The 27673-nt window shown below is 48.4% G+C and overlaps 2 protein-coding genes across 8 annotated transcripts; both read right to left on the bottom strand.

Moving 5' to 3' along the window:
• Window positions 1-1673: 1673 nt before the first annotated feature.
• pomt1 (protein-O-mannosyltransferase 1) lies at window positions 1674-16129 on the bottom strand. 6 transcript variants are annotated; one of them, XM_061671197.1, is made up of 22 exons: window positions 15934-16129; window positions 13829-13885; window positions 13601-13716; window positions 12286-12418; window positions 12097-12203; window positions 11970-12020; window positions 11758-11904; window positions 11585-11693; window positions 11442-11501; window positions 11261-11354; window positions 11000-11155; window positions 9847-9977; window positions 9662-9757; window positions 9485-9577; window positions 9306-9402; window positions 5004-5096; window positions 4808-4925; window positions 2778-2875; window positions 2588-2701; window positions 2377-2503; window positions 2127-2304; window positions 1674-1938 (listed from the first exon to the last, which is right to left on the bottom strand). In XM_061671197.1, exons 4-22 carry the CDS (start codon window positions 12399-12401, stop codon window positions 1764-1766), a joined length of 2160 nt encoding a protein of 719 aa, XP_061527181.1. In that variant the 5' UTR covers window positions 12402-12418; window positions 13601-13716; window positions 13829-13885; window positions 15934-16129; the 3' UTR covers window positions 1674-1763. The 6 variants fall into 6 exon arrangements, with proteins under 6 accessions (XP_061527181.1, XP_061527182.1, XP_061527180.1 ...); XM_061671198.1 differs by lacking the exon at window positions 13829-13885; XM_061671196.1 differs by lacking the exons at window positions 13601-13716; window positions 13829-13885.
• Window positions 16130-16438: 309 nt separating this feature from the next.
• Window positions 16439-22397, bottom strand: LOC133399601 (noelin-like). Of its 2 annotated transcripts, none has more exons than XM_061671194.1 (6): window positions 22184-22397; window positions 19843-20019; window positions 19622-19777; window positions 18652-18871; window positions 18465-18571; window positions 16439-17802 (listed from the first exon to the last, which is right to left on the bottom strand). In XM_061671194.1, the coding sequence occupies exons 1-6, from the start codon at window positions 22250-22252 to the stop codon at window positions 17140-17142; spliced, it is 1392 nt and encodes a 463-aa protein (XP_061527178.1). In that variant the 5' UTR covers window positions 22253-22397; the 3' UTR covers window positions 16439-17139. The 2 variants fall into 2 exon arrangements, with proteins under 2 accessions (XP_061527178.1, XP_061527179.1); XM_061671195.1 differs by having other exon boundaries at window positions 19622-19771.
• Window positions 22398-27673: the final 5276 nt, after the last annotated feature.

Below are 27673 nucleotides of genomic sequence, written 5' to 3'. Positions count from 1 at the left end.
TTCATTTGAACATGTGCATTGCTAGCACATGATTAACATGTGTTTAAATTGACCCCCCATAATATACCCCTCTTCTCCTAAAAATATATATATATTTTTTTGTCAGTGTGCGTGTTCTCTCTTGTGTATTAAAATAATAAATGGAGTCATCAAAAAGGAGTCAAAAGTTTTTGATATGCTCTTTGATATGCCGATGTGTTTCTATTTGAATTCAAAGACTTATTACAAATAGCACACATAAACATTTACGCATGAACCTTTATCTCACGGGGCTGACATCGGGAGCCTCACGCACGAAGACTTGCGCGGATTTCCTCCTAAAACACGGCGTACGCGCAAATCCAGAAAACGTCGTACGCACAAAACTAGCCAGATGTGTGAAACTCTGCGTATTCGTGAATCCAAGCGCATTTCTTTCGTCCGTCGCAATCCACGTGGAAATGAGCGCACGTGCCGGAGTAGCCGACTCCTCCCCGTCCGCGCCCGCATTTGAATATGCAAATCGTGCGCCTGCGATCCCGATCTCTGCATGATCAGGGGAAAAAAGGAAAAGGAGCGAGATAATGAAGAAAAATCCTTTTTTCTGAATGTGAAGTTGCTCAATGAAGCGGCGGCACGCAAGAAAATCCTCTTTGGCACGACCGGGACGGCGCGTGTGCGGCTGCGGAGGCAGAACACGCTGAACTAAAAAAGAAGCGCTCAGACGTGAAGGTGGACGTGAAGCGGAGGGCGGCTGGCTGCCCGCCGCCAAAGTGGGGCCCAAAAAAGGCGGAAGAACCGGCGCACCCCGTTCGAGGAGAGAATCGCGAGGTTAACGCCTTCAGGTCTTTTTACAACGGCTTCGGACGGTAACCTTTACGTGCGTAAATGTTGTATGTACGGTCTTTGTAATCCATATTTTGAATTCAAATATAGAAGCATGTCGGCATATCAAAAACTTTGATGACTCGATTGATTATTTGAATACACAGGAGAGGTCACACAGTCGCAGCCACGTTCCCGGAGGATTCGTCCGCCGTTCTTGCCGTCTCCGACGCTCCAACAACCGGCTGCTGCTGCTGCCCGCCCGGCCGCCCGGCCGTGTCCTCGCCCGTGCACGCTGATAACGAGTCCTTTGAATTGACTTCATGTGAACATGTACATCGGTTGCACGTGATTCAAATGACCCCTTTTCTCCTAAATGTCATTTTAACACATTTTAATCATGTTCACATGAAGTCAATTCAAAGGACTTTTTTTCCCCCCAGTACATGTCACAAGAAGCGATTGTGAGGGCAACCGGCGCCATAAATGAATTAATTAATAGGTGTCCTCGCAAATATCAGCGATTCGTTAAATACACGAATTAACAAATTGAGTCCTCGCCTCTTTTACATTGTTGAAATCAAATGTTGCCGGGTATCAATTGTTCATCAGTGCTAATTGTTCGTGTCTCTGATGTGCAGATTTTGGATAAAGAGTTTCCCAGCATCACCTCGAAGTGTCGCCAAAGCACCGAAAGCTGCAGAAACGTGCGTACGCCAGCCACGCAGTTGGCGTGAGGCGCCGCACGTTTCCACGCTCATTTCACTTTTGATACATCTGAACTTTGCCGTGAAAAAGAACCGAGGCCACGTTTTCAGGTCCCACCAACGGTTGAAGACCGATCGACGGAAGACTCAAACAACAAGTCATTCAAAATGGACTTTGAGCTTTTATTGTGGCTTAAAATGATCCCAAGTGCTGTCCATTCACAAGGCGTGATGTCACGGAGGGGGAGGAGCCTAGCGGCGGCGGTAGAGGATGTCCCAGGAGCTCCTCCACTTGAGCGCTCGCAGCTGATTGGCCGACAACTCCGGGCTGCCAAAAGTCAAAGGGCTGAAGGCGCGATAGGACAGGAAGACGCACACCCACGTGACAAACGCGCACGCCAGCAGCACGCGACGGTGTGTGTCCTTGCTGAAAACACACACACACACACACACACTCACGCAATTGACCTCTTCTTCTTCTGCATGTTGACTTTGAGATTTTTCTATAGCACAGATATTGCTAATGCTAATCTGTGTGTGTGTGTGTGTGTTTGTGTGCATGCGAGTGAGATGTGTGTGTGCCAACATCGTGCGTATGCGTGCGAGCATGCGTACCTGAGCACGTGCGTGTGCACGTGCTCCAGCAGGGCGGCGCTGAGCAGGTGCAGGAAGACGAGAGCGGGCAGGTAGTGGTACAGGAACAGACGCTTGTCCATCAACACGAACGGAACGAAATTCAACAACCAGCCGCCCACACACACCACGCCCACTGACACAAAACGCTCCCACGCCACTACGCACACGCACACACACACACACATTTAGATGAGATGCACGAGTTGTTTTGTTAGTGCGCTGTGCGTACCGTCAGGCAAGTCTTTGATGCCCCGCCTCTTCCTCAGCAGGTAGATGGCTGCCATGATGTGATAGGCCAGTAGGCTGAGGTTGGCCACGCCCCATGATACGGGGTTACCAATCAGATGGATCTGAGCCTGACACACATGCGGCCGCAAGCACACGCACACACACACAGGATCATAAATTTCTGTGTGTGCGTGTGTACATCAGTATCTCACATTGGTGGAGGGGTGGAGCCAGTAGGCGATGTTGGTTTCCATGGTGATCCACTCCGAAGGGGCAGAGCTGTATTTGTGCTCGGAGTCTTCCTGCTTCACCGTCAACATCCGCCACTGGTGATGACATCGCCGCAGCGCGTCGTCATCGGCTCGAACGACCACGAAGTGACGGGCGATGCCGTCGACGCACCTGAACCTCCAGAAACTTGGACCACAACGAAATCTTGCGGCTCACGTCCAAGTATGTGGGGGACTGAAGCTCCGCCTCCCTGTCCTTCTGCTCCTCACCTGCACACACCGGCGCACACACTCTGTATGTTTGTGTATTATGGCTGTTGCAGCTTCACGCATTCAGATAATTGGACAACATCAGCGCCTGGGACAGCAGCAACGGCCTTTGGCGCAAAACTGCGCGGCCAGTGCATCGAGACCAGGGTTATAATAGCTTAGGATTTTCGCTGATAGTTTTCATTTCCTTTTTGACGTTTTTCAAATTCACTTTGTTTTAATTACTTTTTAGAGCGGGTCTTGTCCGTTTGTACTTTTTCAAAAATGAGTCATTAAGTTGCGTTTTTATTAGTTTGTTTTTCGGGGGTGGGGGGTATTGTGGTATTTAAGTATCGTGTAATACAAACTCAACTCCAAATACCATTTCAAAAAATGTATGCACTTACAATGAGCATGTCAACAACAACAACCTGCACATGCGCGCGTAGATCCACGCAACACAGGCACTTAACAACGTTAGCTGTTTATTACAGGCTGGCGCGCTAACGAACTCGCTCGACCGTGGCGGCCAGAATGTCATTGTCGTGCGCGTTAGTCCCCACACAACAGACACACGGGGAAGTTAACAGTTTATTCCTAACTGCGGCGGCCGGCACACCTCCTTCGGCCGGCAGCCGACTCCAGACAGCGTACTTGACTGATAGGCGAAGGGCTCGTCTCTCCAGTGGCTTCGGCGGACACGCCCGCTCAGTCCTGCAGCTGGAGGGCGGGCCTTATTTTTCAGGATTTCAGAGCCTTATTTTACAGACATGGTGTTTTTTTGTATTCATTTCAATTTGGCATGCTTTTTAAAAACACTCTACTCTGTGCTGGTATTATTATAAGATATTTTTGGGCCTCTTTGGTGCATCCTTAAAAAAAGACATTTTGTCCCTAAAATAAGTGAAAAGAATCTGCCAAAGTCACTAGTATGAATGAACTTGATGAGATTGTTCAAATAGGATCTTGTATCTTAAAGTTAAGTCTTTTCGTTTCACTGAAAATCTAACTGTCTTCAAATTAGAACAGTAAGAAGTTTTCACAGTAAATACAATCAATTCAGCAGGTAAGATTTTGTGTTTTTGCAGTTTGTAACGAGGGCGCATTTGTTAGCGGGCGTTGCATTGCGGGCTGAATTGAGTGACAAAAGAGGAGGAGCCCACTGGCAGCAGGCACTGCCTGATGACATCACTTCCAGGGGACACACAGCAAGTCAGCTCCAATTCCCAAACTGCCATTGGACCGTTCTCGTTCCGCACGGCCGTACGAGCCGTTGTAAAACCAGCCCAACAAAAAATAGCCGGCGGAATGTTTAAATGTAACCCCAAAAGCTCACGCAAGATATTTGCCGACATTTTCGCAATAATTCAAGTTGGTTAGTTTTGTAAACGGCGCTACGGTGAACGACTGGTTAGCACATCTGCCCCACAGTTCTGGGGACCGCCGTTCAAATTCCGGCCCCGCCTGTGTGGAGTTTGCGTGTTCTCCCCATGCCTGGGTGGGTTTCCTCCGAACACTCTGCTTTCCTCCTACATCCCCAAAACATGCGTTTTGATGTTGATGATTTGTTGATCGAGGACTCTAAATTGCCCGTAGGTGCGAATGTGAGCTTCTTTCTACGTGCCCTCCGATCGGCTGGCGACCGGTTCAGGGTGTACCCCGCCTTCCGCCCGAAGATGGCTGGAATAGGCTCCCGCACGCCAGCGACCCGAGTGAGGAGAAGCAGTAAAGAAAATGGATGCATGGATAGTTTTGTAAACGTGAAATGTACTTTCAGTTAGTTATCCTTTTTTTTGACAAAACCCTATCATTGAAATGTTATTTTGTTAAGGAAAATGTTTTTTCAAATTGACTTTTCATTTTATGTGGTGAACTATCGCCGACACGTCTCCAAATTGACTGGTCGCCTCGAGCCGCGTGAGAGGTGTCAGTGTGAGAGTCGAGCGGTCGTACTGGTTCCGTATCGGTGCTCCTCCACCGTCCACGTCACGCCGCTGCCGTGACCTTTCACCTTCTCGGCCACCACCTCCATCTGACCCGCCGCCCAATCAGGAAGAGACAAGCCGCTCAGCTAACACACGCACACACACCGACATGTTTGCGTGACTGAGGAGGAACTGGCGTGCTTGCGGCGGCTTCCTGTTCCCACCTTGAGGACGGCCGATGTGTTGACATGAACCAAGCGAACCTCCGACACGATCGTCTTCCACACCTCGGAATCGTCCTCGCGGTTCACGATGTCCTGAAACACCCGCAGCGTCGTCGTCATTCATAATACAAGTGGGACACGAGTGCCCTCTAGTGGCATGCACAAGAATTACTGTCTCAGTCCAGTAGTTTGATGGATTTAACTTTTAAGTTTCATACATTTGAATTTAATTCTTGGAATCATTTGAATTGAACCTTTAGGACCTGTTTGTTTTTAAACATTTATGTCATATACATTTTAATTGAAAAATTAGTTAGCTTTTATTTTCCTATATTCAAGCACAGTGCTAATGTTCAAACTTTGCATAATGTTACAGAGGCTTGCGAAAGTATTAATTATTCTAGTGGTGTAACGATTCATTCATTCTACCCATCCAGTATGCAGTATTTATTTCACAGTTAGACTGGATGAATTTTTGTCTGAAAAGTTACTGAATTGATTTCCAGTCACGGAACCATTTCGGATCGTATCGTTCGAAATGCACCAATATTATGCTCGAATGAAATCGGCAACCATGAATCGTGATACGAATGGAATCATTGCCAAAATGAATCGCTACACCCCGAAAATATACTTATTTTAATGTTGGTCATTATGGCGGAACCCCTCCTGGAGCAGTCACCTTATCATGGTGGAAGGACTTTGTGTGTTCCAGTGATCCTTGGAGCTAAGTTTTATATAAGCCCCTGGTTGGGTCACCCATCATTAACATGTCCTAGTTGAGGGACCAGACAAAGCATGGCTCAAAGAACCCCTCATGATGAACAATATAAATGGAGGCAAGTTTTCCCTTGCCCGGACGCAGGTCACTGGGGCCACCCTCTGGAGCCAGGCCTGGCAGTGGGGCTCAACTGGAAAAGCCTGGTGGCCGGGCCTGCGCCCATGGAGCCCCGCCGGGCACAGCCCGAAAAGGCAACACTGGGTCCCCCTACCCATGGGCCCCCCACGAGTTGGAGTGGCCAAGGGGGACAGGTGTGTAGTGAACTGGGCGGCGGCCGAAGGCGGGGACCTCGGCAATCCGATCCCCGGCTACAGAAGCTAGCTCTAGCTATATGAAACCTCTCTGGCAGGTAAAGAGCCTGAGCTGGGGAGCAAGGTTGAGAAGTTCTGACTAGATATAGTCGGGTCCACCTCCACACACAGCTTGGGCTCTGGTACCAGTCCTCTCGAGAGGGGATGGACTCTCTCCCACTCTGGAGTTGCCCACGTTGAGAGGCACCGAGCAGGTGTGGGAATACTGATTGCCTCACATCTCTGTGCCTGTAGGTTGGGATTCACCCCAGTGGACGAGAGGTTAGCCTCCCTCCTCCTTCAGGTGAGGTGACGGGTCCTCAGTGTTGTTTGTGTTTATGCACCAAAGAGGACTTCACAGTACCCACCCTTCTTGGAGACCTTGGATTGGGTGCTGGAGGGCGCCCCTGCTGGGGACTCCCTTGTTCTTCTAGGGTATTTCAACACTCACGTGGGCAATGACAGTAAGACCTGCAAGGGCTTGATTGGGAAGAACGGCCCAACCCGGCACTCGGTGTGCCGGAGACTTTGAAAAACCTACTCAATTCTACCGACACGCCTTCCTATGAGGAAGCAGAGTCAGGGGACTCTGAGGCGGGCTCTCCTATCGCTGGGTGTGAGGTCTCCGAGGTGGTTAAAAAGCTCCTTGTTGGCAGGGCCCCTGGGGAGGATAAGATCTGCCCGGAGTTCCTGAAGGCTCTGGATGTTGCGATGTGGCTGGTTGACACGTCTCTGCAACATCGCATGGACATCGGGGACAGTGCCTGTGGATTGGCAGACTCGGGTGGTGGTCCCCCTTTTTAAGAACCAGTCTACGTGTTTTGTGGACTTGGAGAAGGCGTTTGACCGTGTCCCTCGGGAAGTCCTGTGTAGGGTGCTCTGGTAGTATGGGGTACCAGACCCCCTGATAAGGGATAATTGAGAATTAGACTCCGCCAAGGGTGCCCTTTGTGACCGATTCAGTTCATAACCTTTATGGATAAAACTTCTAGGCGGAGCAGACGTGTTGAGGGGGTTCCGGTTTGGTGACATCAATATTATGTCTCTGCTTTTTGCAGATGATGTAGTTCTAATGGCTTCATCAAACCGTGATCTTCAACTCTCGCTGGAGCAGTTCGCAGCAGAGTGTGATGCGGCTGGGATGAAAATCAGCACCTCCAAATCTGAGGCCATGGTCTTCAGTCGGAAAAGAGTGGCGTGCCCTCTCCGGCTTGAGGAGGAGATCCTCCCCTATGTGGAGGAATTCAAGCATCTCTGTGTCTTGCTCACGAGTGAGGGAAGAATGGAGCGGGATATCGACAGGCGGATCAGTGCAGCGTCTGCAGTGATGCGGACTCTGTATTGGTTGTGTCGTGGTAAAGAAGGAGCTGTGCCGAAAGGCAAAGCTCTCAATTTACCAATCGATCCACGGTCCTCCGCTTACTTATGGTCACAAGTTGTGGGTCGTGACCGAAAGAACAAGATCACGGATACAAGCGGCCGAACTGAGTTTTCTCCGCAGGGTGCCCGGGCTCTCCCTCAGAAATAGGCTGGAGCAGCTCGGTCATGCGGGAGGGGCTCCTAGTCTAGTCTGTGCTCATTCACATCAAGAGGAGCCAGATGAGGTGGCTCGGGCATCTGGTTAGGATGCCTCCTGGGCACGTCCCACCGGAAGGAGGCCCCGGGGATGAGAGCTTTGCCTTCTCTGGGCTGGCCTGGGAACACCTCGCGATTCCTCCAGAAGAGCTGGACGACGTGGCTGGGAAAAGGGATGTCTGGGCTTCCCAGCTCAAGCTGCTGCCCCCTCGACCCGACCTTGGATAAACGGAAGAAAATGGACGGATGGCTGGATTATGGTGGTTTTTGGAGAGCAAAGCGTCTGAGAAACCTTGTCTCTGTTGGAGCATTCTCTACTGGGGAGTTGCAGAACTCTGGAGTGGCCACCCATGGAAAGTACCTCTGCAGAAAGGGTTACATTGCCAATTAAAGGTCCCGTATTTGGTCTATTTCGACCTCCATAGAGTGACTCTCTAAAACATTTCATTTCCCAAAACACCTTGGTTTTGTCATACCCCTCTGACAGCTACTTCTGTTTGACCCAGTTTTGTATCCACTTTGGCCATATTTCTTCTTAAACACCTGACCTACAATTCCATTACAACATGCTGGCAATTTTTTGACCTGAGTTGGTTGTCACATTTCTGTGGGGCCAATTCTACATTACTCGTGCACTCACTGTCGTTGTCTCGCCACGCTGCACTATTTGCATCTACTGGCCACTCATGCCAGAGTTAGCATCTGCTCCATTTGCACACGGATTGAGGAGTATCTGCAACATTTGCACAACCGACATTGTCCCAGATGATCGCACGACTCGTCACTTTAAACCGCATCCACTCCTTGAAGTCTCAGCGCCCTTTGCACAATGCTCATTGCACCGGACTATTGCAATATTAGTCATTCGAACTGCGCTAAGTGCTAGAGGACTGTGCATCTTTTTGCACAATTGTTAAAAAAATAAAAAATAAATGTACCGGCATTACCAGATAACTAGCAACCCTTTACTGCTCAGTGACTGTTTTTTGTTTGTTTTGTTTTTTGTCAATGTCTTTCTGTCTCCAAAGTGTTCTGTAAATTGACTGTCTGTTGTCGAACGAGAGCGGCTCCAACTACCGGAGACAAATTCCTTGTGTGTTTTTTTGGACATACTTGGCAAATAAAGATGATTCTGATTCTGATTTGGCTAAGACCGCCCCCTTTCCTCTGATTGGTTGCCTCCGTGTAGAAGACCCACTTGTGAGAGCCCACGCGTTTGTCATGTTGACAGCGCTAGCTCGGGAGCGAAGAGGAGGGCGCAGATCTTCGCTAGTGACGTCGATAACCTCGAGAAGTTCCAATGAGCTGATTTCAGGCCTCTCGGCAAAAAACGTCTGGAACTCAGGAATGTGTGGACCATTCTAATTCATATTTCACGTTTACTGAGGCCCCATAGAGACAACATCCAAAACACTAAAACGTTGGTTTGGCAAAATATGGCACCTATAAGACTTATTTATACTCTCTCTCATTTAGGTAGACCACACCCAGTGTGCAAATTGCCTCTTATCCTGCCTAACTTCCTGACAGCTGGATTTTGGCATGTTTTAGTGCAAAGGGTTGGGAATCCATTCAAATCATAATTGGAATTTTTGTGCCAGCAAAATTTCAAGGGCAAAATGTTTCATCTGGAGAACTTCCTCCGAGGCGACCCACCACTTTCCAAAGGTTCTGCGTGGGCATGGACACGTTGAAATCGATGTAGCACGACACTTCCTGAGCGTGGGGGCTCACGGGGGCCGCGACGTCGTGGCTGCCGAAACAAACCAAAACACGCGATTAAGTCCCACGATCGCAGCCGTCCCCGAACGCATCGTCGCATGAAGACCGATCACCTGTTGAGCAATCGCGACGTCATTCCGTGGAGCAGTTGGACCACGTCGCCGTGACGTACCGCGCGAGGAGGACGGCCCACCGCCAGGTCGGCCCTGACGCGCATGCGCATGTGAGGCGCACGTGACGCACACGTTGACCTCACCCGCCGCCCGCCTACCCGCTCGGAGGTCACCTACCTGGCAGCGCTTTTAACGATCCACCAATTGTTGACGTCCTTGAAGGCGTAACACGTTACCTGCTGCTGGTGAGAGCTGCCGCGACCACTATCATACCTGCTCACACACACACACACGTACATGCATACGCAGTTAGTGAGGTACTACCTGATTGGCTGCTGGTCCCTGTGAGCTGGTGGTAGCACCTGATTGGATAGTTGGCTTTGTGAGAATGCAGCCAGCATGGGATTGGTTGTGAGGCGGAGCTTCTCAAAGTCACCTGACTGCCATACGCAACCTCCAGAGGTTGACCTTCTGTGATCCGGGACAGACCGCCCTGAACAATGCAATCAAGTCATCAAACGATCAGCAGCAGTTGTGTGAGTGTTTTTGACTACCGTAATTTCTTGTGTATAAAAAAAAATTGTCAAAAGTCAATAGTGCGCATTATACATAGCTATGGAAGCAAATGGAAAAAACATTCACATTTTATAAATGTATGCCGCCATCTAGTGGTTATGAAAAAGCTGTACACGTTCATTCCAAAATGCCACCGCCACCTAGTGGTTATAAAAAAGGTGTAGCCTACACTTTCATTCCAATATGACAGGGGTACATATGACTGCATATATGTACAGTTGTGCTCATACATTTACATACCCTGGCAGAATTTGTGAAATATTCTTGTTGTATTTTTCTTTTTTAAATATGACTGATGACTGAACAACAACCATCATTAATTTCTTTCTGGTTATGTTTTGTTGAATGATAATACTTTTCTGAAATGCTTGACCGTTTAATTTGAATCCCTTTAAAATAAAATTAAATGTGTTTCGCCTGGTCCTTCGTGATTCCTTTCATGAATTGTACCCATCTTACAAATTATGAGCACAACTGTGTTTTCTAATTTACTCACTAAAAGTAGGGCTGTGAATTTCAAAATAAGAGCAAGTAAATAAAAAAACGGATTACGTGTTCAAATAAAGTGCTTAACTTCAGAATAATTCTTTCAAAACAACTAACAAAATACAGATAATACTTCATGTGGATCATATGGGTAGAAGCAAAATCATGCATTGTAAAAATGCATTATACATAGGTGGAAGGGTTTTCCAGAATTTTGAGGTCAACTTTGGGGGTCCGTATTATACATGGGTGCGCATTATACATGAGAAATGACGGTATATGTCTGTTTGTGCTTGTATCTGTGAGCGTGCGTGCGTTTGTGCATCTGTACAGTATGTGCGTACTGTGTGTGTGTGTCTGTGTGTGAGCCTGCGTATTGATGTACGTGTGGGTGTGTGTTTCTATGTACATTTGTGCACATGGGTATGTGTGTGTTCGTGTGTCTGTGTGTACCTCGAGGCTGGCTTGGAAGGCGGGGCTCATCAGCTGGTCGTGTGGTCCACTGCGGTGTAGAAGAGTGAGGTGCACGTAGAAGCAAAGGACATAGAGCAGCACTGGAAGCACCAGCAGACACACGCCGCGACACACACACTCAACAAACACACTCACCTAAAACACACACAGAGGCAGGGTGAAAGGTCAGACGTGTCATAGTGTGTTATGCGCAGTCCGTGAGTGTTGCATCCTGCATTGCGTGTGTGCGTGTGCACTCACGCCGCTCACTTGCGTGTTGCCAATCAACTTCCAGCAGTGCACAAAGGCCACCACCAAAAGCAGCAGGTAGGAGAACACGCCCATGTACTTCACCCTGAACACACGCACATGCGTCACATTGTTTGTGTGAGAGTGTGTCTTTCTGCGTTTGCGTGCGTGCATGTGTGTGTGTGTTCCTGACCCGATGGTGGCAGCGCAGGACGTTCCGGAGAGGAGGAGCCAACTGTATCTGATGGGCCAGCTGTGAGGTCACAGGTCAGAGGTCACGACATGCCCTCCCTACGTGGTCACAGGTCAGCGGCGGCGGCGAGAGTCTGGGCTCACCTGCCGGCGGCACGGTGGAAACGCAGGTACGCCAGGAAGGATGACAGGATGAAGAAAATCAGGACGCTTTCCAGCAACATCAGCCGCGATTGGACGATCAGAGAATTGTCTGCAAACAGCAGCAGCACAATTTAGTACGTGTGCGCGCGTACAAGTGTGACACGTGCGGTTACCGAGCAACAGCAGCAGCGCCGCGCCCAACGCCGACACGTGACCAAAACCCAGCTCCAGAGTGACGCAATACCCAAGAGGAACACACAACGCGCCGCACACAGCCGGGACAGCACGCAGACTCCATACGCTCACACCGCACGGGTACTCTGTCGCGAAAAACACACACACGTAATGAAAGATGCAACACACGCACGCTTGCGTGTTGTCTTACCTGCTCCTATTCGGTTCCACGTGAAGTTTCCATCAAATCCTCCCAAGTAGGCTGCAAAGTACACACACGCACACATCAGTGACACACACACAGACGAGTGAGTCGTGTGGTTGTCATGGCAACCCACCCCCCAAGGCCAGGATCATGTGACCAAGTGGAGGTCCGCTGTCATCAATGAAGAAAAGCCTCTTCATGTATAGAGACACAAACTGTCCGTAGTAGACCTCGTCAAACCTGTGTGCGCACACACAATCCCGTTGTAAGACCCGTATGCATGTTTGTATGTTGCGTGTGGCTCAAAATGTGTGCCGGTTACACGACAGCGTTGGGGTGTGCAAGGTGGTGCATCCTGGTCCAGAAGGCAAGCAGCGCCACCAGGACCAGAAGCAGGTCCACGCGTGCCGTCACCACCAGGGGGAGCTGCAGCGCCATCCTCAACGGTCCACCAACTGCTTGACAAATTGAAAAACACAATTTTCCACTGCACTCATTGACGAACAACATGTTGCCTTGAGAGTTGAGATGCGAGTGACGCGACTTGAGAGTTTTTCGAGACTCGAAGCGCCGTCGTTCGCCTTTTTGCTTTGACTTGCAAGCACGACCTTGAGATCGATTCAAGCGGCCTCACAACAAGCTGCAGTTGGGCCGATAGAATTTGAGAACAATTCTTGCATTAGGAACGCGAACACAGAATGGAAAATGCCAGACTGGTTATTGAACACAAACAGTGGAGCAACACGGTAGACAGTTGAAATCAGGAATAATTACGGGCATATATTCATGATCCTCTCCAAAAAATAAACTCGCACCTCATTGAGTCACGGGGCTCATCTCTCGTCGATGTTCCTCACTCCTCAAACCACTGAAAACGGGCCAGAAATTGTTCTCACGCCGCCATATTAACTCATTCACTGCCAGCCGTTTCTTGAGCAGGTAACCCCTCGACTGCCAGGCATTTTCGACCAATTGACTGATTTTTCAAGCCCCACAGAATATTGTGTACTATGACGATGTAAACACCAAAACCACCAAATGAAAGATCAGACTCTCTTCTTTCATCAGAAAAAAGGTTTGTCTCCAGCTTATACCGTTCTTTAGTAATCAGCAGTCCAATACAGGCTACTTTCAGCCATATCTATTTCTGAAGGGAAACAAACGGAGAAAACAGCCTTTTTGTGAAAGCAGACATGTCGATCAAGCAGAACAATGACTTTGACACCAATGTTTTTTCTCGAGTGAAACCATTCGCACTCACAGTCATGCCTACGGGCAATTTAGAGTCTCCAATTAATGCATGTTTTTGGGATGTGGGAGGAAAGCGGAGTGCCCGGAGAAAACCCACGCAGGCACGGGGAGAACATGCAAACTCCACACAGGCGGGGACGGGGATTGAACCCGGGTCCTCAGAACTGTGAGGCTGACGCTCTAACCAGTAGTCCACCGTGCCGCCAAAATCTCAAACAACTGAACATAAAACAACACTGAGAAAGTCCTTTTGACAGAATTGTTTTTTATTGACAAGTATAACTATGTCCAGAATTTACATGAGACAAAACGCATGAACAAACGGGGCACCCGCATTCCAAATTCTCCTCGTCTACCGTTCGCTCAACAGTCCAGGCATTTATTACCTGGCGAATCAAATTTTTATCCACATGTGGATTTTATTCTTCTGTGGCGGTGAACGGGATCTTGCGTGGTTGTCATTCTCCTTGAAACCAGTTCCTACTTCTGCTCGAAGCACAACCTGTGCAGTTTAGAAATATAACGATTACTATAAAAATATTACGAGAGAATAGTTTTTTATCGATGACGTGTTTTGCAAGGGTAAAAAAAAAAAAAAAAAAAACACCACCTACTCGCAATTCTAAAAGACGTTCAACTCGCGAGTCTTGAATTCCTCCAAGATGGGCGAGCTGGAAATGGAAACTTCAAAATCAGTACTGTTACATTGTAATGTGAACTCGTGGGACTAATTATGTTTTGATGTAACAAGGATCGAAGCTAAACGTAGCTGACGCTAGCCGCAAACGAGTTACCTCCGTCGGAGGAAGCTCGGCGGCTTCCGGGCTATCCGGAGGGAGGTCGCTCATCCGACCATTACGGATCCCCGGATCCCATTTATTCAAATCCTCGTCGCCGCACGTACGGGCCGGCGTTTCGGGCGATAGTTTTGCAACAAAGCCGTCGGCTCGGAGCGTCATCCTTTATTCCCCCGCGAGGCCTCAGGCGTCATTCCTGTCGGTCGCGGGAATACGTTTCTAGTACCGAAAGCTTTTTTCTTATTTTAGATGTTGTCTTCTCTCTTTCCCGCCATAATGTTTGTCTCTTCTCATCGTCTCTCGCACCCCGCCGGCGCGCCCCGTCCTTCTTCTTCCTCTGAGGGAGGGACTTTCACCTCAAGGTATCGTTGCCCTCTACAGAGCGCCATTCCTCATTGCAGTTATCCAGAGGCTCGACGATCACACATAAACTGCACGAGATCCTCCCCCACCCATCCCCGTTAAAAAACTCCATTGACGTCTGTAACGGCTTTGGCAGGGAACAGATGGATTCTAAATGACGTCTTTGGACGGCATTGGCAGGGAATGAGTTAAGAAGCACCTCAATTAGGGCGTGGGCTAAGGATAGGCCGATCACGATCGTCTTTGCTTCTGCAACGTTGTTAACAGTTGATTACATTTTACTTAAATTTAGGCCCAATTGAAACAAAGAGTGGACATTTGTAGTGATGTTAATAATTCAGCCACACAGACGGTTTATTTTGTGACACGCTTCAATGCCGTGGCGTTATCTTTAGTAGACGTCTCCATGAAATGACATAGAGGACCGATGGTTGCGTTTCCCCCAAACATTCCGACCTCCCCCTGCCTCGCTCCTCCATCAATCTCGTCGAGCAAATTTCTGATGGGAGGAGCTAGCGTGGAAACAGACAAGCGAGGAAGTCTCAAATATACAAATGAGATGAGCCCACTGAGAATCTTTGTTTGCGTTTGTTATTACACTGCCCCCGGTGGCCAAGTCAGGCACACCAAAAGGAGTAGTACAATATCATAGATCAGTCATTCTGAAAGTGTGGTACTCGTACCACTAGCGTTACTCCGGCTCAGTCTAGTGGTACTTTTTAGTACAAATGGTCTGTATTCAGGCACAGTGTTAATGTATGTTAGGTTTTAGTCATTTGAGAATTACTGTTATAGTGTTATTTTCCTTATTTAAAAAAAAAAAAAAAAAGATTATTATTTATTACTATTATTATGCTGTTTTACTGGAGCATGTATTCACCATCAATACAGTCATGACAACAGCGGGAAAAAAGAAAGTACAAATGCTTCACTTTGGTCTGGTTTCAGCTACTTTCCACGAGAATCTTTTTCTGATGACTTTTTACTTTTATTCTCGACATTTGAAAAGAGATACATGTACTTTCAGCTTCTCACTTTATTGTATACAGTTAAGGTGTATTTTCCAGTTGTTCTTATTCGCTAAATTATTATTTTTTGAAAGTCGTTTTTGTACATTACCTTAACTTTGGAAACAAGACGTTTCAATGACATCAAAGTCAAGCCAATTAACTATTACTACATTTAATAAAAGAGATATTTATATTTTGTGTACATAAATGTTTTTTTTTGTGTGCCAAGTCTTTCAAAACAGTTATTGTACAAAATCAACACCAACAAAAATATTATTTCACAATTTCCTTTTGTACTCCAGTAATTTCAAAGTCTGCACTATTTTACTTGGACTCAAGTAACGGAGTTGAATCACGACTTTAAGTTTTACCAAAGTACTTTCGCCACCTCTGCTTACTGGAGGATGTATTGACCATGAATACATTGATCATTCATAACGAGTCTAACAGGAACCCACTTTACAACCAGCATTAGCCTCGCTAGCTCGCTTGAGGCTGACGCTGGCTGTCCATGCTAAAGCTAAAGCTAAAGCTAAAGTTAATGCTCACAGTGTGCTTTCAGCGGTGGCGTCAATTCAAGTCAAACGCGACGAGCGGCTCATTCTAACCAAGAGCGGCAAACAAGCCGCCGGCCGACTGGGTTCGGTTCGGTTGGGTCCGGTCCGTCCGCGTCTCCTCCGTCAGGCCTCAAGCAGCTAGCGTGCGTGCGAGCGAGCGAGCGAGCGATGTTTCCGTGACGATTGGTTATGCCTGACCGTAGGCACGTGGGGGCGTACCCAAGAGGAGCAACGTAACCACAGGGAGGTTCCACGCTGCGCAGATATACGCCGTTCCGCGAGCTCGTCTGGTCGTTGCGTTGAAAACAGCAGCTCCACTGCGCTTCTAACACAACCAATCAATAATCGCAATCAGCAAACGCATTTATTCACTTGTTACATTTTTATATACTCAATATCACGTAGAACCGAGCGCCATTTAATATCATGACGTCATCGGCCTGTTTCTCATGTTGTCTTTGTATGAAAGCAAACATACACACGCACACAAGTCGGTTATTGCTCTTTATTTGACATTTTGACACATCTGTGATTAGAAAGAGTAATCCATACATTATTATTATTATTTATTATGAAATTCCTGCATGTTGCAGTAGATCCACAATGTGTACGTGTGTAAATGTATCAATGCGCGTGAAGTTCACGTGACGTTCCAAAACGCAGAGAATAGAAAACTTTTGTATTGCTGCGAGCTGGCATTCTAACGTGACGTGACCATGTCATGTGACCTCACGTGTTTATTGTTTCTAAAGATTACAAAAGGATGAACGACACCTGTCAACATGTCACTCACGTCAACTCACTGTCACACGTCATGACGGGTCATAACATGTCATAATCGCGTGATGGCATAATCAGCCAAGGTTATTAAAGCAATGAAAACCAAAAAATAACGAATTTAATTGGAAAAACCCAACGAATAAAAACTCCAGAAAACTAGCAAATACGCTCTAAAACTGGTTAAAATTGAATCATTAATATAAAATAAGAAGTAAAACTCACAGTATGAAAAAAATCCAAACTATTATATCATTGGTGATGTCATGTTGTAAGGATGTAATGTCATGATGTCACAATGGGCAATGTAATGATGTAATGTCACAATGTCATGACGTTCGTTGATGATGTTATGACGTGAAGATGTGATGTCATGACATTGTGATGATGTAATGTCACGGCATCACGACGCGCAACGTGATTACTGTATGACGTGGTAGAGCGTGACGTTGTAGAGGAGCTGTCGCCCGTTGTTCCAAGCGTAGAGCGCCCTGTCGCGCGGGTTGTAGTCCAGCATGGAGATGTGCCCGTAGGTGTTGGCGAGGGGCACGTCGATGTACTCGTATGTGGACGAATTGGTGGCGAAGGCGTAGTAAACCTTGGTGGCACCCGAGTAACCGTTGGTGACGTATAGCGTCCCGCAGACCATGAAGGCCTCGCCGGCGCTGCGCTTGGGATGGTTGGTGGTCCAGCTGCGCAGCACCTGAAGACTGTCGGGGTCCAGCCGACTCAGCACGATGTTGCCGGCGTTCTGGTTGGTAGCGTAGACGGCCCACAGCCCGCCCTCGTCTACCATCAGGTCGATGTCGGAGTGCCCCCCCCACGAGTAGTGGTACATGTTGTTGTAGCCGGCGAAGTCGAGCTGGCGCGAGCGGCTGATGAGCGAAGACTTCAGGTCGAACTTGATCAGCGTGTGACTCTGGAACTTGTTGAAGTACAGCGAGCCGTTCAGAACCACCTGACCTGTCCCGGACCACGGGTGAGGCAGGCGGTGCGACGTGAAGTTGTCCGACGTCATGAAGTCCGACAGCGACTCGTACTCGCGCACGAAGCGGTTGTTATGGTAGCCGTCCATGTACCACACCTGAAAAACGCATACACACAGCGGACTGAGTGCTAACCCGCTAACCGACCCGTGTTTCATCGCGTTACGGTAGGCAACCCTGTACTAACATGCCGCCATACTGTAGTCATGTGCTAACATGCTAAAATGTGTGCTAAATGCTAAAATGTGTTATCACATGAAATGTGCTAATATGCTCACATGTCCATGTGTTATCACATGAAGCGACTATGTGCTAATATGCTAACATACCGGGTGCAATCACATTAAACGACTATGTGTTTACGCACTATCGTGTCGAAATACTAACTTGCTAACCTCCCATCTGTCAACATGCTAACGTGGCAATAAGTATAATGTGACGTGACATACTGATTTGCTAACATGGTAACCTACAATATGCTAACATAGTGTGCTATCACATGTAACTGCCATTTGCTAACACATGCCAAAATAACAAGTGCTAACATACCAAGTGCTAACACGTTAACATATGATGTGCTAACATAGTGTGCTGTCACAAAAAAACATTTGCTAATACATGCTAACACATCATGTGCAAACACATGTGCATATCATCTGCTATCACATTAAACTAGTATGTCCGCTAACTCATTAACATACCGTGTGTTAACAAGCAACATGCGTTAGTGATGTGCCAGCGGCCCGTTTCCCTGACTTACTCTGTTGTCTCCGGCGGGTGCGAGCGGGTCCGTCATCCAGGACCCAAACCTGGACCCGGAGGTCTTGACGATGACGGGCTCGGCGATTCTCGTTAGCTTCCCGCAAGCTGAAAGGCAAACAGGAACAGGAATTGGGTCAGAGGTGACCGGGCCTCAGCTACGCTAGCCAACCTAGCCGCTAGCTCACCAAGCCGCTGCATGCAGGCGTGCAGCCGCTCCTCCAGGCCGGCCACGCGCGCGTGAAGGTCCTGATAGTCCACCAGGGCCATGCGGTCGTGCAGCTCGGCCAGCGTCGCCGTCACGTTGGCCGCCTCCTCCCTGAAGCGCCGGACCAGAAGGGCGTCGGCCTTGTACGCCTCCAACAGCGGGATGAGCGGACGCAGCTCCTCCATCTTCGCCTTCATGGCCTGAACAAGCACACCAATTGTTTTCAGTAAAGCCAAACAACGTCACGTCGAGTGACACTAACACAACATTCAGTTACATAACGTAGTGTAACGTAGCAGTGACTTATGCAGTGCACACGGAGTCTAACGTAATGTAGCCGAACCGAGCATAAAAGTAGAGTTATGTAAGGTGGTGTAACGTAATGTACTTAACCCTGAACCGGCACACCAAGCGAAACACTAACACAACATTCACTTCAGTAACGAAGTGTAAAGTAACGTACCCGTGAGTTATGCAATGTAGCGCAGCGTAACGTAACTCAACTTAGTATAACGTAATATAATGTAACCTAACATAACATTAAGTTATGTAACGCAATGTTGTCTGATATGGGCGATATGACCAGGGGGCAGCGCTGTCCCCCCCCAACCCCCCCCCCCCTCCCCAGGACTCCCTCTTCGTAATGAAGTTTAACCTAACATAATACTGTATTCACTTATGAAACATAATATTGTTACACAATGTAGTGTAACGTAACATAACATTGGTTAACAGCATTCAGTTACGTAACGTAACGTAATGTCAAGTTGACATAACGTTATGTAACCTAACGTAACCCAGTGTAACCGTTAACTAACATAATATGAGTTACATATTATAACAGTGAGTAACATAACGTAGCGTACCGTTACGGTGTAACGTCCGATAATCTTGAGTTACGTAGCGTAAGGGAGAGAGTGTGTGTTTGAGTGACATGCAGGTGTGCTTACCTGGTAGTGCCTGGCCCTGTTGCTCTCATGCCCCGCCTCCACCGCTTTGAACTTCCTCTCCAGACTTCTTAGCTCCGCCTCCATCTTCTCCACCATGCCGATGTCCTGGCGGGTGCGTTGGTCCAAATCCTCGATGGAGCGGCTCATGTTCTGCACCTGCCACGTTAGCAGCATGCTAACCGGGCTAACCGTGCGCGGGCGGGCGTGTGTGTATTTCCCACCTTGTCCAGCAGGCGTCGCACTTGCTTGCTGCGAGCGTCTCGGGAGCAGACGGCGTCGTGGGGGGTCACCACCGTACACACGCAGCCGCCCCCTGAGTACTGGGCCGAGCTGAATACCTGCCAGCCGCCTCGCTCCTGAGCCTGACCCGCCTGCCTCTGCGGGGCCGCCGGACCCACCTGTGTGTGCGTGCGTGTGCGTGTGCGTGTGCGTGAGAGAGAAAGAAGGTTCACGCTCTTAGACATACACGACGTTAAGTGCACGAGCGATGTCGGATGAACACGTTTGTGCTGTGTGTGTGTCTTGGACGTCTTTCTTTGACCTATTTCATATATCCACAATTGCTCCTGAAACGATGCAAATTTCCCCATTGTGAGACTAATAAAGGTTATCTTATACTACAAATATTTTCACATTTTAAGTTGCCCACGTTCTGAAGTGACGTACTAATTAATTTGCGGACGTGAATTCTTTGAGAGTTATATCTCTAAACACGTATTAATTGGCCTGTTATTTTGTTGTTCAAAGGTTGGCTCCAACCAACGCAGTCAACGCAGTTCCAGCCAGCCCTATGTTCCAAGTGTATCGTATCACCAAATCACTTATTTTGATGGTTTTTTTCCGACTGCTTGCAACGATAGCTTCGCAATTGGCATGGCTTTGACATCATCTTCGCCGAGCCACACCTCGTCCTCCCTTCGTGACACTTTTGGAAGAAGCATGTAAGAAGTGTAGCTTATTTGCCGATTGTCAGTGACTTACAATGCCTTGACACCGCACGTAAAAAGAACGTTTGGCAGCCGGGGGTCTAATAAAATAGCGCGCAGCAAGCAGCCGTTCAACGTGGACGCAGCGGTAACGTCGGACGCTGGATTTTTGTATCCGATAGCCGGAACGATCAGTGTTTAGGCCGTTACGAGTCTACGTTCAGTGATTTCGTAACAACGTACGGACGTCCCGTAAAATTTGGCAGCTCTGGTCTTGGTTGTGATGTTTGTTTGTGTGGTAATAGGTGTGTGTGAGACCATGCCAAGGATGTGAGCTGAAAAATGTTGTTCTGTGTGTATGTGCGTGTGTGTGTGAGCTTCAAAGTCTTTTGATGAATTTTGCTTGAAATGCGGGCTCCGGCCTTCCTGCGTGTTGTTGTTGTTGCTGTCTACATCTTGTTGTCTATGTCCAATTGTTTATCAATGTGTTCTGCAATTGGCTGCTGAGCGGTCCAGGGCGTTTCGCCCACGTCTGGCCCAAAGTCAGCGGGGACTGGACAGACTCCTACAGACATGAAGACGCGTTACGCCAGCGCGCTGCAGCGGCCCGGCTAAGCGACGTGGCGGCCATGTTAGTGGGGGTAACGCTCCCACCAAGGGCGATGCACGGATATGGAAATGAAGTCGTAACTTGCTCATTTCTCAACCGATTTCCATGATGTTTACTTGTCCTCCCACATCCCAAAAACATGCGTGGTAGGTTGATTGAAGACTCTAAATTGCCCGTAGGTGTGAATGGTTGTTTGTTTCTATGCGCCCCGCGATTGGCTGGCGACCAGTTCAGGGTGTACCCCGCCTCTCGCCCGAAGATAGCTGGGATAGGCGCCGGCATGAGAAAATGACTCGTGTGAAGAAAACTCCGGCATACTTACGTTTTTTATATCGCGCTCCCCGTCACAATCAAGCAATTCATGAAAATGAAAAAGTGAAATGAACGCATTGCTGACAACGTTGCACCTCCTAGCTTAGCATTGCTGGAGGCACACAGCTCAAAAGAGGCGTGTCGACTCCAGCTCACGAGGACAAGCAGTACCGTGCTACCTTGTGATATGAGTTGAATTCTTTCCGTGACTATGCTCCTATCTTGAAATTCAATGTGTTTCAGCTCCCCAAAAGACAAAAAAATGGAAGTCAAATTGCACTCAACTGTGCTGGAGTGTATGAAAAGACAATTTTTCCATTTGCTCAGCACGCAACCTGAACCACGAGTGTACCTAATCTATTGTCCTTCCTGTGCAATGAAACCAATGTGAACAGATGGTGGCCAGATGTTCAGTGTGCTTCTGCCATCTAGCGGTGGAGGTCTCAAGTGTACCTGAATCTCAAATTTTGCTTATCTCAAGACAAAAAAATTGGTCAAGTGGCACTCATATCTCGAAAAACGCACAAGTTGCGGTACTCGTATCGCAAGGCACAAATGTGTACAAAATGGAGGGCTGGATTTTCTACTTTTACACACACACACGTAGAATACCACAAACAAGCCACAATAAAAGAATAGTCAAGATGAACGCAGCCAAGTGAAGGAGGAAGGCTCCACTAGAAAACTGAAAGCCAAGGACAGGATGTAGCGTACCATCGTGCAGGAGGCAGCGAGCAGAAGGATGAGAAGAAACGACTGGAGCACATTCTCTTCCGACTCCATCCTTCTTGTCCTTTATTTATTCTCCTCTTCTTCTACCAGCTCCTCCACCGCGACCAGCCCACGATCAACACATCCTACACACAGTGCGTGTGTGTGTGTGATGATGTCATGGTTGTGTGGCAGGCGGGGAGGAGTCACTCTTCACGGCGCTGTGTGCGTGTCTGTGTGTGTGTTAGTGACACGTCTCTTCAAACGTGTACGCGAGGAAACGCTTCACACGAACACGCGCACGGGAAGGAGGAGACTGTCTCCATGGCAACCGCTGTGTGACACTTCCAGAAGGATGCACACGTTCAAGCGGATGGATGATAATTGTGGTGACACACGCACACACACAGACAGTGTTGAGTCCCAAACAGGAAGTGATGCATTCACATCCTGTTAAAGTTGCAGCTGGCTGCTTACCATGGAAACCGTTACCATCCAATCACAACGTGTTGTGCTGTAAAACATTGGCATTAGCATTGTTAGCTCGAGCAATTGTGTCATGTTACGCTGCACTCCAGAAAAGTGGGAAGTCGGAGTTATCCGACCTCCGATCAGAATCAGAATCAGAATCCTCTTTATTTGCCAAGTATGTCCAAAACACACAAGAAATGTGTCTCCGGTAGTTGGAGCCGCTCTAGTACGACAACAGACGGTCAATTTACAGAGAACGCTTTGGAGACAGAAAGACATTGACAAAAAACAATTGTGCAAAAAGATGCAGAGTCCTCTAGCACTTAGAGAAGTTCGAATGACTCATATTGCGATAGTCCGGTTGGTGCAATGAGCATTGTGCAAAGGGCGCAGAGACTTCAAGGAGCGGATGCGGTTTCAAGTGACGAGTAGCGCGATCATCTGGGACAATGTCGGTGGTGCAAATGTTACAGATACTCCTCAAACGGTGTGCAAATGGAGCAGATGCGACTCTGGCACGAGTGGCCAGTATATGCAAATAGTGCAGCGTGGCGAGTAATACACAATTGGCCCCACACAAATGTGACAACCAACTCAAGTCAAAAAATTGTCAGCTTGCTGTAATGGAATTATAGGTTAGGTGTTTAAGAAGTTGATCGCAAGAGGGAAGAAGCTGTCGGAATGTCTACTCGTTCTAGTTTGCGTTGATCGGTAGCGGCGACCTGAGGGAAGGAGCCGGAAGAGCCGGTGACCGGGGCGCGGAGGGTCCGAGAGGATTTTGCACGCCCTTGTCTTAGTTCCGGCAGCGTGCGAGTCCTCGATGGCGGGTAGGGGGGTACCGACAATCCTTTCAGCAGTTTTGATTGTCCGTCGCAGTCGGAGTTTGTCCTTTTTCGTAGCGGCACCGAATCAGACTGTGATGGAAGAACACAGGAGCGCTTCGATGAGCGCTGTGTCGAACTGCCTCGGCTTTCTCACAAGCCGCAGGAAGTACATCCTCCGCTGGGCCTTATGGTTCAGGAAAGGTTAACTGGAACGCCGCTCAAACTTGGAAGTCCAAGTTGAGCAGTCGGAGAAAAAATACTGTAATATCTGTGATCTGTAATAATGAGTGTACGCCTCATGAGTGTACGCGGGAGTGAGTAGCTTGGGAGTCGATTTAGGACGGAGTGGAGAGTTGTGGTCGACAGCAGCTCGATGTTGTTATTCCTTAATGTGCACTGACTACATGAGGATATGCCCTTCTGCTTATTAAGTTATTCAGTGAAATGTATGAAATGCTTAAGATATGACTTTTTTTTCACAAAGCAAATTACAATCATATCGGCCCATATGGCTTACCAATATACAAAACAAAAAACAGTTTATCACGCTCGGCCAGTCTTTGTTGTCGCCTGGAACGCTTTTAGGTCGGAACTGGTACAATCCGAGCGGGATTGTCAAGAAGGACCAAAGGCCAGTGAATGGAAAAGAACAAAGGCAAAAGTGCTGACATGAGAGTACAGAAACCAAGAATAGCAAAAAAAAAAAAAAAACTAACAAAAAGAGGTGGACGGAGCCACAGCTGAAGGAAGGTCAATATGACCAATACATGACCTTCGCCACAACTGCCCCACGTCAACCACCGAGACCTTCATGTTGCTGGGAATTAATTACAGTCTCTCAGGACCTGAAGTGGGAGATCAACATCAAGTCCATCCTCGAAAAGGCCCAGCAGAGGATGTAATTCTTTGTGAGGAAGGACCACCAAAAGCTGTTGAGGCAACCCTAACCCGACATAGCGGTCATCGACTCGATCCCATGTTCATCCATCACAGTCTGGTTTGGCGCTGCCTCAAAACGGGACAAACTCCAACTGCAACGGACGATGGGGACTGCCGGAAAAAACCACACAAACACAAAATCGCAGTAGTACTTCCACAAACCTTAAGTACCACTGGAAACGGCGAGACAGGATACGACAGGAACAAAGCCGGGACACTCGAGAATTGCAGCTCAGCAAAACGGCAGCAAATTGAATACGACTGCTCCTTCCTCCAGAATGAGCCACCCTTAAATACACCCAGGAGCAAAATGCTGGCAGGTGCGCCTAAGTGGCTCCGCCCGCATCTCCGAGACAACACTGAAGGGCAGAGAGAGGACGGCATTACCAATCGGGCAACCAAAACACAGCACATGACAGTACACCCCCACCCCCAACGGACACCCCCTGTCCGACCACCCGGTTTGGAAGAGCGATTCTTGTGGAACTCACGGATGATGGACGGGTCCAGGATCCATGAGCGGGGGACCCGCTGGCGTTCCTCGGGCCCTTAACCCTCCCCCTGCCCCTTCTTCTGGAGTCCAAATAAGACCTCACACTGTAAACTGGTTCACCAAGGAGAGGTAGGCACAACTGGAGGGCTGGTGGAGACCGGCTTGAGCAGTGAGATGTGGAACACTGGATGAATTTTCAAAGAAGGCGGGAGCTTGAGCCTCACGGTAACCGGGTTCACAATAAAGTCAATGGTCAATGGTCCAATGAAACGCGGACCCATCTTCCTCGAGACCCCGGCCAGACCAAAATCCCCGGTGGACAGCCACACCTCCCGGCCAGGCCGGTAAGACGGAGCTGGCCGTCTGAGACGACCCGCCAACACCCGGTTGTGACCGGCCGTGCGGGAGAGTGCTGCCCGGGTGTAACTTCGACGCCTCCTCCGTTGTAAAAAAAAAAACCCGCGGATGCTGCATTCTTTTTACCAAAGGGGGTACCTCCACAGGTGTAGGTGCCGAGTAATTGCCCGTAGGTGTGAATGTGAGTGCAAATGGTTGGTTGTTTGTTTGTATGTGCCCTGCGATTGGGTGGCGACCGGTTCGGGGCGTACCCCGCCTCCTGCCCGATGATAGCTGGGATGGGCTCCGGCACGCCCGCGACCCGCGTGAGGAGAAGTTGCTCAGAAAATGGATGGATGGATGGATAATTGCAGCACGAGCGGATCCCAATTCTTATTTGTGACAGGCCTGTTTAATGTCACCGGAAATAAAGTGAGCAAAAGTAAATCACAGCAGAGCATTGTCAGAGTACCGGTAACTTAAAGCGAATCGTTTTTTTGGGAGAACGGGGGGGGGGCAATAAACTAAGCCCCGCCCCCCACCTCCTTTGCTTTTAAGGTGCAAAAGTTTTGATCACTTAAGTTTTCATATAAGGGTTCAAATTTGTTTTGATAAATAAGTATTGATTTTAAAATATTCAATATCAATGCCTTATATAATCGTTATTAAATATATATATTCAAATATATTTATATTTTGTTGGTCAAATGACTCAGAATTCAAAATGTAGGACTTGGGGCTTGACTCGCGACTTGAGGGCAAAGACTTGAGACTTACTTGTGACTCGCAAAGCAATGTCTCGGTCCCAAAATGGGACACGAAGGCAAAAGTGCCGACGTGAGAGCACAGAAAGCGAGAAGCAGAAAAAAAGAGGTGGACGGGGCCACAGCGGAATGGAGGTCCTTAGTGGGACGAAAACAAAACGTTTGAGCCCCGAATCGCAGAAGGACCTCAACACAAAACTTCTGGTAGTGACGAGCAAATGATGCCGAGGCTTTGGAGGTCGGGTCCCTCTCCCTGAAGCAGAGCGACTCAAAACACCCACCGACGTTTGAAGCTTCCGCGCTTCAGTTCTTCCAAATGTTAAAGAGCTTTTCATTGGCTCCTGGAATTTCACCGCATTCTGAGCCAATGACAGCTTGACAGGTTTGACAGATTGGAGTGGTTGGGCGCCATATTAGCTAGAAGAGATGCATCATTGTGCTTCAAAATGGGGTTGTGAGGAGAGTGGGAGTATTTTGGCATGTCAACCATACACGTCCCCAAATGACAAAGCATGATCTGGAAAGGTTTCCCTGAAAAACACCACACAGCGCACACAAAACAATGTGTCGGAATTCACACACCATCATCATTTGCAAAGTAGGAAGGATCTCTCATCCTGTTCGGGACTTTTAGTACAGTTTTTAAATAAAGCTCAAAGTTTGAAATAAACCCTTAACCAATATTTAATATCCATCCATCCATTTTCTGAGCCGCTTCTCCTCACGCGGGTCGCGGGCCTGCTGGAAGCCTATCCCAGCTGTCATCGGGCAGGAGGCGGGGTACGCCCCGAACCGGTCGCCAGCCAATCGCAGGGCACATACAAACAAACAACCATTCGCACTCACATTCGCACCTACGGGCAATTTAGAGTCGTCAATTAACCTAGCGTGCCTGTTTTGGGGATGTGCCCGGAGAAAAGCCGCGCAGGCACGGGGAGAACATGCAAACTGCACACAGGCGGGGCCGGGGGATCGAACCCCGGTCCTCACAACCGTGAGGCAGACGCACTAACCGGTCGTCCACGGTGCCGCCAACCTTTAATATAATTTGCATTTATTCTTGGGTTAATCTGGAATGTGTTTTAGAGTATCGGGGAGAGCATGTGCGTATTTTATTTGAGTGACGATATAATCGTTATTTGGTATGAATGAACAAAACACTTGAACGACCACACAAGACTTTTCTGAGAAACAGTGCCAGTGCTTCTTTCAGTCGTGCTCTCTAGAGGTTGCTATGGCTGCGGTTGTCCAGCAGATGTCACCATTACTGACGCCTTGAAGCTTCGAATCTTTTTCGGCACAATTGTGAGGAAAGCCTCAGTGCTTCACGAGGCTTCACTTGCCCAACACGAACGTCTGGAAAATGGAATATACTTTTACCAAACAGAAACAGAAAATCATAGACACGACAGGAACAAAGCTCGGAGACTCAAGAATTGCAGACAAGCAAAACAGCAACAAAAGTCATACCTTCCTCCGCCATGAGACACCCTTAGATACACCCACGAGCAAATTGGGAGGTGGCCCCGCCCACATCTCCTAGGCAACACCGAAGGGCAGCGAGAGGAAGGCATTACCAATCAGGCAACCGAAACACAGCACGTGACGGGGATAAATTGGATTTCCCACTTGACTTGAGTGTAGCATTAGTTGCCGGTGTCATGTG

The sequence above is a fragment of the Phycodurus eques genome, chromosome 3, assembly GCF_024500275.1.
Source record: "Phycodurus eques isolate BA_2022a chromosome 3, UOR_Pequ_1.1, whole genome shotgun sequence".
NCBI lineage: Eukaryota > Metazoa > Chordata > Actinopteri > Syngnathiformes > Syngnathidae > Phycodurus > Phycodurus eques.
The sequence above is the reverse complement of the archived record's forward strand: the minus strand, read 5'-3'. Positions and strand labels throughout refer to the sequence as shown.